Source organism: Botryllus schlosseri, chromosome 11 (assembly GCF_051294905.1).
Source record: "Botryllus schlosseri isolate E-star chromosome 11, Bs_hap1, whole genome shotgun sequence".
Taxonomy (NCBI): Eukaryota; Metazoa; Chordata; class Ascidiacea; order Stolidobranchia; family Styelidae; genus Botryllus; species Botryllus schlosseri.
Window position 1 is genome coordinate 19833372 of NC_137246.1, and position 16877 is coordinate 19850248.

General features: G+C 40.8%; 1 protein-coding gene across 1 annotated transcript; it reads left to right on the top strand.

Moving 5' to 3' along the window:
• Positions 1–209: 209 nt before the first annotated feature.
• On the top strand, positions 210–15420 carry LOC145450536 (mitochondrial import receptor subunit TOM70-like). Its single transcript, XM_080329059.1, has 14 exons — positions 210–225; positions 2249–2577; positions 2631–2804; positions 3850–3976; positions 4050–4159; positions 7468–7580; positions 7646–7755; positions 8404–8564; positions 12302–12436; positions 12498–12610; positions 14052–14163; positions 14232–14329; positions 14387–14509; positions 15110–15420. Exons 2-14 carry the CDS (start codon positions 2374–2376, stop codon positions 15273–15275), a joined length of 1746 nt encoding a protein of 581 aa, XP_080185185.1. The 5' UTR covers positions 210–225; positions 2249–2373; the 3' UTR covers positions 15276–15420.
• The last annotated feature ends 1457 nt before the right edge of the window (positions 15421–16877 follow it).

Sequence of the window (16877 nt, forward strand, 5' to 3'; positions counted from 1 at the left end):
AAAATATGTTGATGAAATAAGTACGTATTATATACAATTTGGCAGCGATTGATTCTTGGTTCTTGGTTTTCTTGATCTAAGGCTCATCGGTATTCTTCTTGCGTTGTCCTTCATTATTTTAGTCTGTCGATAGCGTCGGTCTCGTCGGTTACGTCGCTTGTGTCGCCGTCACAATCGGCATTCCGCACACGTCGTTCACGTTGTTAACACAGTCTTCGTCGATACCTTAGTCCAGTGCTTTTCAACCTGTGTGACGGTTCGCACTGGTGCGAATGAAAAAAATTGCAGTGCGAATGACGAAGGTGGTGCGAATAGTGCGAATGAAAATCCTGGTCAAGTGCGAATAACGAAGGTGGTGCGAATGGAGCGAATGAAAATTCGGATCAATTGCGAATGAAAATCGTGATTAATTGTTAACTTTTCTGACGAGGAATAATTCAAATAAACTTAATATGAAATTTAGAATCAGTGTAACTTTTGTAGTTGCGACGCAATTGTAAAAACTTAACACGACGCACCACTAATCGTAACTCTTACAAGCCGTAGTGAATTAATATTCCCACACTATAATTATTACGTCACCAAAAGTCTGGTTTGGAAGCTGGTGTAGTGGCAGTGTAGAGATCTCTACAATTTCTATAGTGGCAGAAATACAGTATATCAGCCAGTCCGACCCTGCGGCAGGCTCGAAAAATGATGTCAAATTGACTTTCTGCATTCTTTCGCTAAATAATCATCATATTTTCGTAATAACTGTTCGATTAGCGCGAGGTACGAGGATGGTAGTAAATACCATCATTACAGCGACTCACATTTGCAAGTTTACTGTAACGTAAATTTGTACCCCTTCATGGTTATTAAAGTATAGGGACCGAAAAGGGTATAATTTTAGGTCGACACGGTGCCAGAGTTATCTGTTAATATGGATGTAATATTTATTGAATTGATTGCCAAAAAATCCTGCGATCGTTTCTACATATCCAAGGTCACTGTGTTGGGTACTGTAGCCAATAAGCGAGACTCGCAGCAAATATGGCATATGGCATGGATTTGGCAGATTTGTCCTTTTTTTTCTTTCTGGAAATCATGGTCGAAGACCGTTGGGATGAACTAGTGTATGGGAGTGCAACGAGCGAGTTCAGGCCTATCAGACTCATTCATTTCGAGGTCAAACCCTTCTGCGTCGGGGCACATGAAGACGTAAAGTTTTGGCGAATAAACCGCTGATAAAATGCGGTGCCAAAAACATGAGCGGCGACAAAACCTCGGTAAAAAAATGACCGATGCTGGATTGCCAAACCTTTCGAGATGGATTGGATATGCTCCATTGTCGGCACGGAATTGTCGCGTTCTTGCAATCTGAGTAGACAGTATAGTACAACTGTGATACGCAGAGGAATTTAATTCGCCCTAATTTGAAATCGCGTACGTTGGACATGTGTTGTGGAGCTGTGTTGGTTAGAATTGTGATGTGCGCGTTCTGTCTGTCATACATGCCCGTAACATCGGGGCATGCAACTGTAATATTAGATATAAATTCCTCTTCATGGGTGAGGCTCGGGTCGCGAGATGCCACAAATACTCAGATTTTGATGGTAGTCTAAAAGTTGGTTTACTGTTATTAAACTGTTATGAATTCTCAAGTCAGATTGAGGTGAAGAGTAGAACACGCAGTACCATGAGTTATTTGGTCTTCTATTAAACTTGCGAGACAGAACTTGAAGCAACGTATCATAAGGTAACGAGCTCTAATGTGCCTACTCTCCTTGATCGTTATGCACCTTATGTTCCAAGACATAAGGCAAAAGCCTCAACACAAACATGTGGGTTTTCACACCTTTTCGACAAACTGGAGCCTACGGGACCTTTGCGTCAGCTCTCAACAACGATTTCCGCCCTCAAGCATTTTTCACTCGCGACAAATACGCTGTATTTTGGATAGGAGTGCAGAACAGATTTTAAGACTTGGCCATCCAAGGACTAGTTCTTGTACAAAAACCAAGAACTTGTTTTGCCGAGAAGGGTTTTACTGAAATAGTTGAAATCAAAACTAGCGAAAAAGTTGCCCTTTTAATGATACATTTAATAGATTAAGCTACATAGTAGCCAATTTGTTGCACATCTCAATAAAATGTTGATAAGTATCTTCAACTTCTTTTTGTATAACAATTTTCAATTAGTTTGTGCGAATGAAATTTATTTTACAAAAAAAGTGCGAATGGAGCTCAAAAAGGTTGAAAAGCACTGCCTTAGTCCTTTATGCATGCCGTTAGGATTGTGTTGTTTTACGCAGCAATTGGTCTGGTACTGGTACTCTGGTTGCCCGTTCCTGTTTCTTGCCTAGGCTAGGAGTCCTAGGACTGCAGCCACGAAATGTCCAGTCAACAAGAATCGAATTGGCCGTCATGGAAAATCGCCCTTGCTGTCGGTGTTCCAATAGCAGTAGGAGGTGTTGGGTATTACCTTTATAAAAAGTCCAACCGCCCGATACAGGACTCCAGTAACGGCGAGCCACTGACTGCACGAAAGGAGCCAGAAGGCAGGCCTTCTACTGGAAGATCTCAAGATGAAACCCAGGTAATATAATGCATTCACTAATGTTTCACTTATTAATGATACTGTCTGCATAGGACCCCTTTACAGCTGCCACCAAGAAAAAGAATGAAGGGAACGCTGCATTTAAAAAGGGAAAATACACTGAAGCAATTGAGAAATACGCAGAAGCAATTTCCTTATGTCCGGTTGATTATAAGCAAGAGCTTTCAACATTCCACCAGAACAAGGCTGCTGCGTATGAAAAGCTGGTATGATGCATTCAAGTTTTTTAATTTATTTTAATGGTGTAGACTGCCAGAGCTGTAACTTCAGTTTGGGTTGTTACCGTATACTATTTTATTGTTGTCTTCCGGTAAATGTATATACTGGTCTCAATATTTTGTTTATTGATGTGCTTGTTGAGTCATCGCTATGTGTTACATTAAGATTACGGGCTATATATAAGCCATATTTCATTGACAAATGACAGTGAAGATATTGGTGCATTGAGTGTGATGTGGCCTTCTTTCTTATGTTGCAGCCTGTGTTATCAATTTTTTCAAACTGAATATAACATTTGTGTTTTCTATTTATTCGATTATCAATGACTTATTGTTAGATTGCCTGATAAAACTCTGCACACAGAGTTTGATTCCATCTCACTTTGCCATGACCGAAATTAATTATGTTTCAGTCATTCTTGAACAGAGAGAGGGCGGTTTTATTCGTGTGTTTTCAACCCACAAGCTTTGTTCTGATTCCGTAAAATCAACATCGATATGACAAAATGATACTTTCAAATTTATTGACTTCTTATATAGCCTATCACTTCGGAAATATATTTTCCTGTATTTTACATGCTTGTCAGCTAGTTTCCTCTTCGTGGCGTCCGGTTTCAATGTGCTAATTATTTTATGTGAGAAATATCACCGTTATTGTGGTCTAGATATCTCAATTAAGTTGACCAGTTTCAGCATCATAAACAGCAGCAGCAGCGATACAGTTGAATCTGCTGGATTCCTTGGCCCAGAATTGGTTAGTTATACATTTTTACTGGTTTTCTACCATAACTGTAGCGCAGAATATTGGTTTTGAAGGTTTTTTTGCCATGCGGCACCACGTAGGGACAAGAAAATTTCAAGTCTCATCGTCTTTTGAACTAGTGGAAATTTTGCAAAATTTTTTATTTTCATTTTTTTCAGACGACCTAACAATTTAGTAACTAGTCCGTGAAATTTAGAAAAAAAAATTCAAGCAATATTATTCTACATAAATGCACCCGCCCGGCGCCCATGATTTATCCATTGAATTTAGGGTAATAATGAAGCTGTGATTGAAGAATGTTCAAAAGCCATCGAATACAATCCAAAGTACGTGAAAGCATTGTTTCGAAGGTCTCGAGCATTGGAAATTATGGGAAGAAAGAGCGAATGTCTTGAAGGTGACAATTTTCTCCTCAGTAATGAGATGGAGGCGTATGCAGTAAATCTGGTATGGATTGAATTCTCTTACAGACATGACCGCCGTGTGTATAATGGAACAGTTCCAAAACGCAACTAGCATGGTGTTTGCTGACAGAGTGTTGAAGGAAATGGGCAAAGAAATGGCTGCCGAACGATACAAGGTATGCTTTTCTTGAGTCTTTGCGCGAGTTATGCAACCTAAAATATCTCACTGCAAAAGGAAAATACATGGCTAAAGTTTTCTTAATAGTACACCGCCTAGATCAGGGGTCGCCAACTCAAAATGGGTCGCGGGCCACTTTTCCAAATTCCTAGAGGCCACGGGCCGCATGACATCAATATCGAGATAAAAGTAGGCAACGCAGTTCAACAACCACGTATGATAACTCTACGTTATTACAACGCTGTGCTTTCTAACATGGGCGACGGTTGTAGTCACCACAAAAGGAATAATATTTTATTGAACAAACACAAATACAACACAAAGTATCATGATCATCTATTTGATTATATTTTGAACTATGAGCTGTACACGATACCTGACAGCAGGGGCGTAGACAGGGGGGTAGAATTGAAGAACGTTCTACCCCCTTCCAGGCTCGATTCTATCCCGAAAATCCCAAGTCAACGCTATTGCTATAACAACATTTCTTCACGTTATCGCCTAATTTCAATTTGCTACGCGCGACGCCGATCGCCGACGCTGATTACATGCCTTTTTCTCGTCGATCTCTCGTCTATGGAAGCGCGTCTATGCAAGCGTGAAACGGGCATTGTTAGATTTTTCTCTTGGCGAGGGTTAGCGATCAGCTTAATCCCTTTATTCTGAATGCAGTCGTCGCGCAATAATAACATTTGTCTCGTCGTTCACGCGTTGTTTTCTCATCAACAGTTCATTGTAAACGATAACGAACATTAATAACATGAAAATAACAACTTATAGCTGAATGAAATCATGTTTTAAAGCAATCGCATCTGATTCGTGCTTTGCCGAACTCAAGCCTGTTCCCCAACACAGCGTGAAGACACAATACATTCCCTTCGCATTTTATATTTGACGCCATTGTTGCGCATTTTCTTGACCTCAATGACCATGTATACGTCATACTAGACCATGCCTTTCGTGATCGGTATCCCACCAGGACGCATTCACCCTTCAATAATCGCGCCGAAACTTGTTTGAGATTCCCTCGCTTTGCGAATAAGTCGTTATTCACACGCTGGTACAATTAGTATATGCGCCATGTTCGAAATGAATGGAATTGAAACGCCGAGAAGACGTTACTCTTACACGCGAATTGAATCATGTCAAAATTCATGAAGATATAACAGATAGATTGTTCGTCGTGAAATGTTGTTCTGGTATTGTTTCAAGGTCGATTACTTATTTGAATACAAATAAGATCTCCTGCACTGTCACGGGATGAGCGCCTTGTGCGCATGGTAACATGATCCCCGTTCAAGTTGTTGATTGCTAACACGATCCCCGTGCAAGCTGTTGATTGCTAACTCGCTTTCAGTAATTAGATCCGCCAATTAGTTACGCTTTCAAAAGTGTACGGAATACAGAAGTCGCTATCGTTAAGGTATGACGCATAGAGGCTCATTCTGCCCCCTTTATTCAGTTCTACCCCCTTTTTATCTCGGCTGGCTACGCCCCTGCCTGACAGCACTCTGTAGCCGCTAAAACAGGGGTGGCCAACATTTTTGCTATTCACGGCCGCGTTTCGACTACTCATGTAGCCTGCGGCCGCATAGCGGTGGTTAGTCGTGGTAAACCAGCTGGGGCCAAATACCCACGTTAAAATGTCCATGTCCATTGCCGGTACACTCCGAACTAATCTATATACGCATATCGGCTTACTATGCGCACCGAAGTCGTCAGTAGTTATGTTGCAAAGAGCCACATGAAACCGTTCTGCAGTCGCGCGAAGCCCGAAAAAATTTTCATGTTCATGAGTGAATTTCGTCAATAAATATTAGTATAGTTTCACATATTAGTATAAAATATTTATCCTTTCTCGGCCAATGTGATCAGATTCACCGATACAGCTGATGCAGGGGGTATCTTCGAAAACTTAGGGTAGTTATTAAAAGTGTCGACAGCCGCATAATTTCCCTTCTACTGCCGCAGATTGGCCAGCCTTGGATTGAAGAATCAATATTGGGGTTAGCTAGACACGGTAGGCCTACTTGCTAGACAACTATCTCCTCGTAAAGCATGGTCTTTTGGAGAGCCCGAAGTCGTTTTTCAAGCGTCTCGGTCTTGGCAGTGGTGGGCCATTGCACGTCAAGGCAATATGCCCATTCATACCAGCAAATTCTTCATCCATGGCATGACATTACCATGCCGAAGCCGTATCAACTAGTGAGTAATAGTGATATTGGGCACATAGAATGGCTTACTTTGAAAAACAACAACATTATGTTTCAACTGAAATCAATTTCAGCGTTTCAACATGATTTACTAAGTGTTTTTCTGAATTTTTTTCAAATCAGGTCACGGGCCCCAAAATGGGACCTCGCGGGCCGTGTGTTGGTGACCCCTGGCCTAGATCCTTTTAATTCCTATTCCTCTGATGGCAATACTCTTGCTCTTATCTTTCGTATGATACCTTACTTAATCAATTCCAAGTATAGCTTTTTTCAATATAGAGCATTGAAAATTTTGCTACGCTTGACTGATTTTACTCATGCCTGACATCTGAATCCCTAGTTTACCCCTGACCTCTAGGTTTTTGACAGCTTTAAAATATGCATCACACTATATACTTTCTAAAAATGCACTTCAGATATAGCTAAAAGCTAAGACTAATTTACAATAAGGTTCTAAAATTCTTGCTCTGTAAAATCATCATTTTCAAAAGCCACAAGAAGTGCACTTTTTCAAACTCCAATATATCTCAAACCTGTGAATCGATTTTCATGAAATAAAGTTTGTTTGGTTTGAAGTTGACCAACAATGATTGTCAACTACAAATTATGGACATTCTAAACATATGGTTAACCGCCTTGGGGCTTGGTTGATTTGGCATGGAATGACCCCTATCTGAAACATTTGTGTTCTCTGAAAATTATACATTTGTTACACTCTTGTCGCATCTACATAGACTACATTGGTGCAGTACTGTTCACGACACGACATGGGCCTTCTCACTGACTATGAAACTAATGCATCGAATATAATGTTATAGCTGGGGATTAAATACAAAATGCCAAGAGTTGCTACTAAATAAATATTAGCCTATCTCAGCCAAAGCTTACTTACTGGGATCTCTCACTCGCGTGTTATTTCGGCGAGTGCGTCTCTGAAACAAGTCGCATACATCTATCAGACGCTATCCATATTTCTGTATGTGATTCGAACAGTTTTTTTTCTAGTCTTTTTTTCTCCGACTAATTTTGTCTGAAAAAATTTGAAATTCTGTACAACTCTGATATAATGTCGGTGTGCTTGTTTCTATTACAGAATAGAGGACCAATAATGCCTTCAGTCCTATTTGTCAATCAATACTTTGCCAGTTTCACCGAGGACATCGTTTCTCGGCCGCTAACGGACGTGGAAAGGGCGAATACCGAAAGGTGATTTGGTTTTGATTATAGTGACATTCCCGGTGCAATTCCTGAACATTGTCCTTGGATTTTAGCGGGTACATCTGCGGAAGGCTAGCTCTCGAAAGCGGTGATCTTGAACGGGTCATTCCTGAATGCACACGAGAAATAGAAGCGGCTACCAGCTCGGAGCAATGTCAAACTCGTGAGTTAGCACGATGCTTGCATGTCTGTGTACGAAAACACGGCTAAGATTCTTCTACTGTATCATGCGCTTCCATCGTTCGAGAATCCTCGGACTACTGCTGATTTTTGGAATTGAAAGAGTACTTTGCAATTTCTTTCAACTGTCATTCCCCGTGTTGAGAGTGCAATAGTTAATTGGTACTCGGGTTTATGGCAGCATTCCGTAGATGCCTTCATGTCGTTCAGATCTATTGCGACTGATGTCATTGATTTTTTTTCATCAAAATAATACAGGTAATGTGGTCTGCTAAATTCGGGGTCAGTCGATGATGCCAAAGTAACTGATTTCATACCTTGTGGGTGACAATGGGCCAAAAAATCGAAGAGGGTAATGTGGGGGAATCAAGCTTAGTGGTAATAGGGGTTGGAAAGCCTTCAGGCTTTTATTTTCAGTTTCTTGCAAAGTTGCGATCAAGATATATCATCATTGGTTAGGGGGCGGTGAGTCGGGTTAAAGAACCACTGTGCCATCATACGATATGTTGTTGAATATTTTCGGGGGATTGGCAACCAGCCACGGAATAACACGAGCCCGTCTCGCATGTTTAATTACACGGAACTACCCCCACCGCTTGTAACGGTTTCATTGTTGCGAGTTTTTTTGCAGAAAAAACGGAAACCGTCGCATCACCTATCAGCGACGTACCGCCAAACTATCTCTCCGCCGCGTATCTTCTCAGAGGCAGCCTGCATCTCCTCCAGGGCAAAGCCGCGTCGGCTCGACCGGATCTCGACAAGGTCATTGAAATGGACATTGCCGACGTAAAGGTGAATTACCGACCGTGTAGACCAGGCGTGTTTTCACTGCAGTCACCATTATGAACAAGCGATTCCAAAAGGCAAAACAGATATGCGCACTCAGTTTCATAGGCGCCGACTTACGAGGTTATTGCGGAGTTATTGCCGTCGAAAAATTTGGATTTGAATAAAATAGTATTTACGGTGAGCAGAACTATAATAAATAAACAAAGAATCGGTCACCGTAAATACTATTTTATTCAAATCCAAATTTTTCGACGGCAATAACTCCGCTTCCACTGGTTGGAATTGAACCAAATTTGGTGAGCATCGTTTCTATAGACACCCTAACACTTTCATGGGGTAAACAGAAAATTTTCAAATTTTTCATTATTTATTTTTATATAATAAATAGAAACTTTCTTCTCCTGTAGCAAAGCGGTTACTGGCTGGAATTTAACCAAATTTTGTGTGTAGGCTTAAATTAGGTAACCTAACAATTTTATCAAGTAGCCAGTACGATTTGAGAAAAAAAGTCATTTTTGAAGAGCCCTAATGTGTTGGCGGCCCGTCGACATGCAGATTGAATTTACGAATTGACCGATGTACTCCCGAAATGCTACGCGAATTTAAATCGGGGAAAATGCACCAATGTTTTAATCATCAAACAATTGCCGCGATGCGAGTTGGTCAACGTGAAGCAAGAAACCGCAAGAGACAATGACTGATTGGCTGCGCGATTTCGCGTTTGTAATCATCATTATTGTATCATTGCATCATTATTGTAGGGGAGAGTGGGTAGGTATGGGCCACTAAATCTTACAAAGCTATAACTTGGCCAAACTTTGTCTAATATTCCTAAATTTCGGTATAGACGATCATTAGTTATCTGGCTAACTATTACTGGTAGAATTAAGCTAAAATACCCATGTATTTGGAAGTGACATCAAATTTTGTAACAATACATCATTTTTGTACATAAAAAATACGCTCCGAGGTATGGGCCGGGGGGTAGTGAGGTATGGGCCGCTGTCTGTATTGAATCAATAAATGCCATTCATATCCTGCAAACCTCAACTCTTGTCACAGTTACCAACAGTTTGTATATACTGATATAAAGCTGGGCTGGAAGTGGACAATTCATATATTTCAATTGCCGGATTGATTGAAAGCCATAACGAATAACGAAACAAGATAACTAAAGATATGTAACATGAAAATCACTATCAAATCATGCTTCTTTCGCCCCAACTACCCCATCAAATCCAAATGTCACAGCTCTATCTCTTATTTAAGTGGAAGTGACAAACCATGATACGTATTTGAGCATATGATGACATACTGTGCCAACAAACTTTTCTCCGCGTCATTAAAGACAGTATTGTAAAACGATTTTGGAATCTTTTTCATGCGAGACTCATCCCCTGGTTTTCCATATACCTGTTTAATGTAGCTCTACCAATTTTGTACTGACGGCATTCTTCTCTCCCTCCCATGCTTAAACGTTTCATATTGCCAAGCTCAGATCTGATTCTGAAAACTGGCTTTTTATGGGTTTCATGATTTACTTTCAAGTGATTGTATATGGGAGGGATAAGACCAACACCTTCTGTATTCTAGAGATAAATATATTTAATAGGATCATTCAAATATTGATTTCAGGTATATGTTATGCTGTCCCATACCCAAGCCTATTGAGGTATGGGCCGGCCCATATCCCAACCTGCTAAAAGGCCCATACCTCAAACACTCCATCTTGGGGATTCTTACCATAATTTCAAGATCCGAGAGATTGACAAAGCAATAAAACTATACTCTATAGACAGCATATCTCTATAGCTTTCACACTATATACAAGTCTTATCCAAACATGCACATATGTGAACTCAAACCCAAATTCCCTATTTTCAAATAAATTTACTTTATGCCGAAAAAATTATATATCTCTAGCTGAGTCAAAAACTCCGCTGGCCTCATGGCTGTGAGTAACATGGGTGAGTCTGGAGCCTTTTACTAACAATCACAGAGCTTGGCAACCATATGCGACGTCACAGTCACCAGATATGGCAGTGGCCCACACCTCAACAGTGGCCCATACCTACCCACTCTCCCCTATATAAGTATTCGAGAGCTGTCGTCTGGTACTTGCAAGGCCAGTGCGTAGTGTTATTTCGTTAGTCACACTGGGCATTTCGCGTGAATAACATTGATGCAACTGCAGATTCCGTCGAACGGACTGGTAGCGCAGGCTGCAGTTACACTTCAAATGATCGTACCGTTTTAAGATACCATTTAATAAACTCGACGGCATGGTTTTATATTAATGAGTGCAAGGCCGATAATAAAACGTCACGCGAATGGTTTAACTCTGCACCTACACCAGCGGCATGCAGTAAAGTGCGTTTTCGTGCGACGATGACGTCTTCGATATGGAACAATTATGACGTCACAAGACTTCGCCACCTCGTAAAAAAATAAAAGTCGGCGCCTATGCTCAGTTTAGAATTTTCTGTGTCAATGGATCATAGCTACTCACAACAGAGGCTTAAACGCCAGTGTGAAACCGTTGTGTGTAAGTTGAATGGAGAATATAATAGTTACACAAAGAATATAATTAAAATATCTGTGGTCGCACCCGTACCGCTGTAAACTTGTGAGTCGAAAGGTCACTGACCTCCAGAGAAATCCGAACATTGTTTTTATAATAACGAACCAATTTCCAACATTCGTGTTTTTCGATAAATCAAACACCCGATAAATCAGGGCCAAAGCCGCATCACAACCAAAACAATGGGGCATAGAAATTTGCCATCTTATACCATCGTTAGAACCACCGTTTTAAGCGGTTTATAACTATCCTCAATCGGCCAGTCATCGTAGTTTGGGCAAATATGTTGATTCTGAATAAATGCGTTGCAAATTTGAGCCCACGTGATTCGCATTATAATGCATAAGACTATTATATATAGTCTTGACGATATAGTGTTGTCAAGAACAGTGTCCCTCTAAGCTGTGTGCGTACTTTTACTGCTTACTCAGTTGGATTTTGTAGTAGTCTAGGTATGGCAACTGGGAGGAAGATCCCATGGAAACCGATTACATTTTCGGAATACTGGTAGTGACGTCGGTCATTTTCCGTTAGTCACGAGTAGGCACCTGCAACAGGGTTGTAACCAAGTCACAAGGTTCCGAGTCACAAGTCAATCTAACTTTTATAGTTTTTACTCGAGGCTCGCATTCTTAATATCGTAATTTTCCTCAGTCCTAACAGTTTCTGGCCCTATTTTCCAAGTATCAGTACTGTAGACGAAATACCAATAATGTGGTGACTTTACTTATCTTCAAAGTTACAATGAAATGTCTGTCTGGGCCATACTAGTCTCGAGTCATATGACTTAGTTCGAGTCATGCGAGGCAATACACAAATTGACTCGAGTCATTTTATGAGTTTGAACAAAGACTCGAGTCCAGTCGAGTCACCAAAAAATCATGACTCGAGTCATCACAACCCCGACTATCAAACTAACTGATAAAAGAATGTGACTCGTCGACCAAATCTACTTTTTAAACATACTTGCGTGAGTACTTTTCTACTTCCTCTTGAAGTAGGTTTGACATGTTTTCGAGATTGCTACTTCTACCTGTAATTGAGAAGAAATTTATAGCGTCGCTTCTTATTTTACTCCAGTAGCAAAGCTGACTAGTGTGACCACCTCTGCTGGTACTCTCCAGACGGATTATATATATTGATATTGTTTGCGTTTCAGTTGCGCGTTAACGCTTTGATCAAGAGAGGCAGTCTACACATGCAAGAGCAGCGCGCCGACGAGGCGCAGGCAGACTTTGACTACGCGGTTAAGTTAGACCCTCAAAACACCGACGTCCTTCACCACCGCGGTCAAGTGAGATTCTGCCTTGCCGGAAACGGGTGCAGACAGATTTTCTTACGTCGCGTATTTACAGCTGTACATTCTGTTGGACAAGACCGACGACGCCTTGAAAGACTTCAAGGAATGTATGAGGATCAAACCAGATTTCGCCCTGGCGCATGCGCAATATTGTTATTCGGTTTACAGGTGAGAGATCGCTAGACCTGCGTTGGCTTCATAGTACCTGTTTTGCTCCTATCGTGGCCACCTAAAAAAGGGATCGAATATCTCGAACGTAAACAGGTCCGCCAGCACAGGCAAACATTAAAATCCGAAAGATTCAAATTGGTTTGATCAGTGCTCTACAATGCTACCACTCGGCAGGCATACTTAGTAACAGTGTTGGGATCAAGTCACTACCTTCGAGTCACGAGTCATTTCGAGTCATTGCACATTTTGACTCGAGTCAAGTCAAGTCAATCGATTTTCGAAGGTGACTCGAGTCAAGTCAAGTCACTCGATTTTTGGAGGTGACTCGAGTCAAGTCGAGTCAAGTCAAGTCAAGTCACGAGTCAAGTCACAATTCAAGTCAAATTGCCTTTTCGAGGTATGAGGCGTGATTACGTCATTGTATTTTGCTAGCTGTCTAAAATAGAGACTGAGTGATTTTGAACTGCACGCACGGAAGTAACACGCAAGTAAGGCGCTGGATCGCTCACATAAAAGTAGAACTAATAAACTACGTATAAGTGATGGCACAGCCTCAGTTTATAGTTACCAGCAAAAATAGAGATAAGGTGCAATACATTAACCTTTTGCAAATTGATATGATACAATTCGAGACTGCACCAATGCTTGAGAACTATATAAACTATTTTCGAATTCTATTTCAATAAAACAAGAGGTTTGGTTAAATTAAGAACACAGAACAGAAATGTATATTTTGCTACTATACTATATTGTGCGACAACGTAGGCTGTAAGCTTCGATCACTTCGTTTGCGATCAATATATTTGTGAGAGAACATTGGAGGCTCTGTAGAACGCACGATCATTGAATGATTGGTCGCTCTCACCGGTTACACCAGCCTTGCGCGAGCAATCCGAACATATGCAAGATACAGTGATTTTTATCGACACCGATTACTTGATGACTTGAAATTGACTCGTGAATTTTGCTCCGAGTCACGAGTCAAACCACATTTCTGATACGCCGAGTCAAGTCAAGTCAAGTCATTTTAGCAAAGTGACTCGAGTCAAGTCAAGTCATACGAAAAAGTGACTCAAGTCTGACTCGAGTCAAGTCATGACTCGAGTCATCCCAACACTGCTTAGTAATGTTTGTTGAAATCTATATTCAACAAGTTTTCTTAGATTTTGTTAATAGTATTGATAATGTATTTAGTAGAAAGATCTGAATTGCTTCAATCTGTGACTCGAGGTTGATGGGATAGCGTAAATGTTACTCTAGTAGAGTGGATGATTTATGACAAAAAGTAATCTTGACATCAAAGCGTCATATTTGGCGCTAAGTCTCTAGTCATCGCTTGAAGTATTGTGGATCTCCAAATTCAAATCTTCAATCTCAAATGTGTTATGTTACTTTACTATACTCTCTCACTTCCAATCACTTTAATTTTCATCGACAGACAAGCTTTCAGTAGACGCGATGCTATAGAAACAAGACGCGCTATGGCGAAGTTTGAGGAGCTCATCAAGGAAACTCCCAACTGTTCGGAGAGCTTCGGACTATACGCTCAGGTACCTGATATATTAGCCGCCATATTTTCCAATGATTGTTCCCACATTTTACCCGCTACTGTTTTCAGGCTCTGAGCGATCAGGGTGACTTTGACAGAGCGGACGAAATGTTTCAGAATGCCATTGAAGTCGAGCCTGACAACGCAACACAATACGTCCACAGGGGGTAAAATTTAGTGTGCTAAAAAGTGAGGTACGGTGCTTATATTGCTCAATATTCCAGGCTTTTGTGTTTGCAAGCGAAGCAAGATATCGAAGAAAGCGTGAAATTGGTTCGGAAAGCAATTGAAATCGATGCGAAATGTGATTTTGCTCATGAGACAATGGGGACCATCGAAGTTCAGAGGTTTGTACACCAACATTTTGCTAGATTGCTCGGTTTTGTATCGCCCATATGCCCATATGTCGTGTACAATGAGTTCCCCGGCGTAACGAATTTTGGAACTGGATATGCTAGGCATGTGGGGGGTGCTTTTTATTTATAGAGTTTGTCGAGTAGAAAGTGCAGCTGGGCAATTTAGTATAAGACTATTATTTATAAAATAGCACCTATTTGTATTAGTTATGTTACATTTGTCACAAATATGTGTCTTCAATTTTGAAATCTGATCGACTAACACTGCGACGCTTCAGCTCAAACTACTTACCAAGGCCATTGTCTTACTACCACTATTTTTCCTTCTATTTGTGTAGTTTTCGGGTGCAAATTTAATTTATGACGAAACTTCGAAATAGCATCAAAGGCTACTCAGACCATGCATGTACTTGCTCGTATAATTATTTTCGTTGCCCTTAGCGGGCTCACGCTCAATGCTAATTCCTGGGAAACCGGAATTATGCAATCAACTTTGATCAGTTCCTTCACAGTTCACACCGCTTTTCACGAAAAGCATCATTTGAAAACCAACTTTTTGCAATTGAAATTCAACCGTACGTTTCCGCTTAGGGGCAATTTGGTCAAGGCAACAGAACATTTTGAGATTGCCATTAATCTCGCCAAGTCTGAAATGGAAATGGCTCACCTATTCTCGCTGAAAGTCGCCGCCATCGCCCAAGCCAATCTAGTGAAGAAATACGGAATTACAACGCCTACCTTTGGCCCCGCGTCATGAGTGGAGAATTTTTGTTGCTACCGACACATTTTCAAGTCGCAGACGTGGACACCCGGGAGTAGCATCGTTTTGATACAATTGTTATTACAATTATTTTCACTTGATGATGAATTATAGACAGGAAATGCCTTGTTTTCGTTCTGAACGACTTGAGTCTATTTGTTTACGTTTGTTGCTCGACGAGTCAGGACTTCGGATGGTTCGTCCTGCGAAGTTATGTCTTTTTATGGTATGTTTGCCTTCGTGTGCAAGCATGGGCATTTAAAGTATTGTTCGCTGTGACTCTACTAGCTACGTAGCTAGATGTTGTCGTAATCAGGATCCATTCTGAATTGTACGTCGTGTCAGAGTGACAAGAATTGCTGCCAGGTAGTAGCACCCTGCGACGTCGATAGCGAATAGGCCATATTAGTAAAGTCAGTGAAGGCCGTTATGAGAGAGGGTTGGGAAAGGAGTAAAACCTCATAGGCTTATATTTGTTTCGACAGTACTCGAAGTCGACAGATGGTTAATGTGTTTACTTGCAGCCGATACATACCTGAACGTTGCCGCACCCAAACACGTAATATTGCATATTCGGTTTAGTAAAAGTATATCCACGGATACTTGAGCGGGCATTGTTCAGTGGGAACGCAGCAGGGGCCCATGCGATATACGGAGGCTTATTGAAAATGTATAGTTATGGTAAAGGGCAATCGCGGCGCTTTCTTTATGATCAAGATTTAATCACGTTATCAACAATGTTATGATTACCAGTGTTGGGATCAAGTCACTACCTTCGAGTCACGAGTCATTTCGAGTCATTGCACATTTTGACTCGAGTCAAGTGAAGTCAATTGATTTTCAAAGGTGACTCGAGTCAAGTCAAGTCACTCGATTTTTGGAGGTGACTCGAGTCAAGTCAAGTCAAGTCACAATTCAAGTCAAGTTGCCTTTTCGAAGTATGAGGCATGATTACGTCATTGCATTTTGCTATCTGTCTGAAATACATATGGAGTGGTCATTGATTATGAACCGCTAAACGAATATAGAGTTGAATATACACGCAAGAAGGCGCTGTGTCGCTCACATATATGTAGAAATGGTAAACTACGTAAATAATTATATAGCCTCAGTTGATAGTTACCAGCCAAAATAGAGAATATAGAATTGATTGAGAACGAATTGATAAGACGCAATACATTACCCATTTACAAATTGATATGATACAATTCGAGCTTGGTTAGGGACTATATAAACTATATTCTAATTCAATTTCAATAAAACAAGAGGTTTGGTTAACAGGAGAACAGAAATAGACATTTTGCCATTCAATTACTTTACAACTAGTTTACGACAACCTAAGTCATAAGCTTCGATCCCTTCGTTTGCGGTCAATTTATTTGTGAGAGAACAATTGAGGCTCAGTAAAACGCACGATCAATAAATCATTGGTCGCTCGCATGGGTTACGCCAGCGTTTCTCGAAAATCCAAACATACGCAAGTTACATATTTTTATCGACACCGATTACTTAATGACTTGAAATTGACTCGTGAAATTTTGCTCCGAGTCACGAGTCAATCCACATTTTTGATACGCCGAGTCAAGTCAAGTCAAGTCA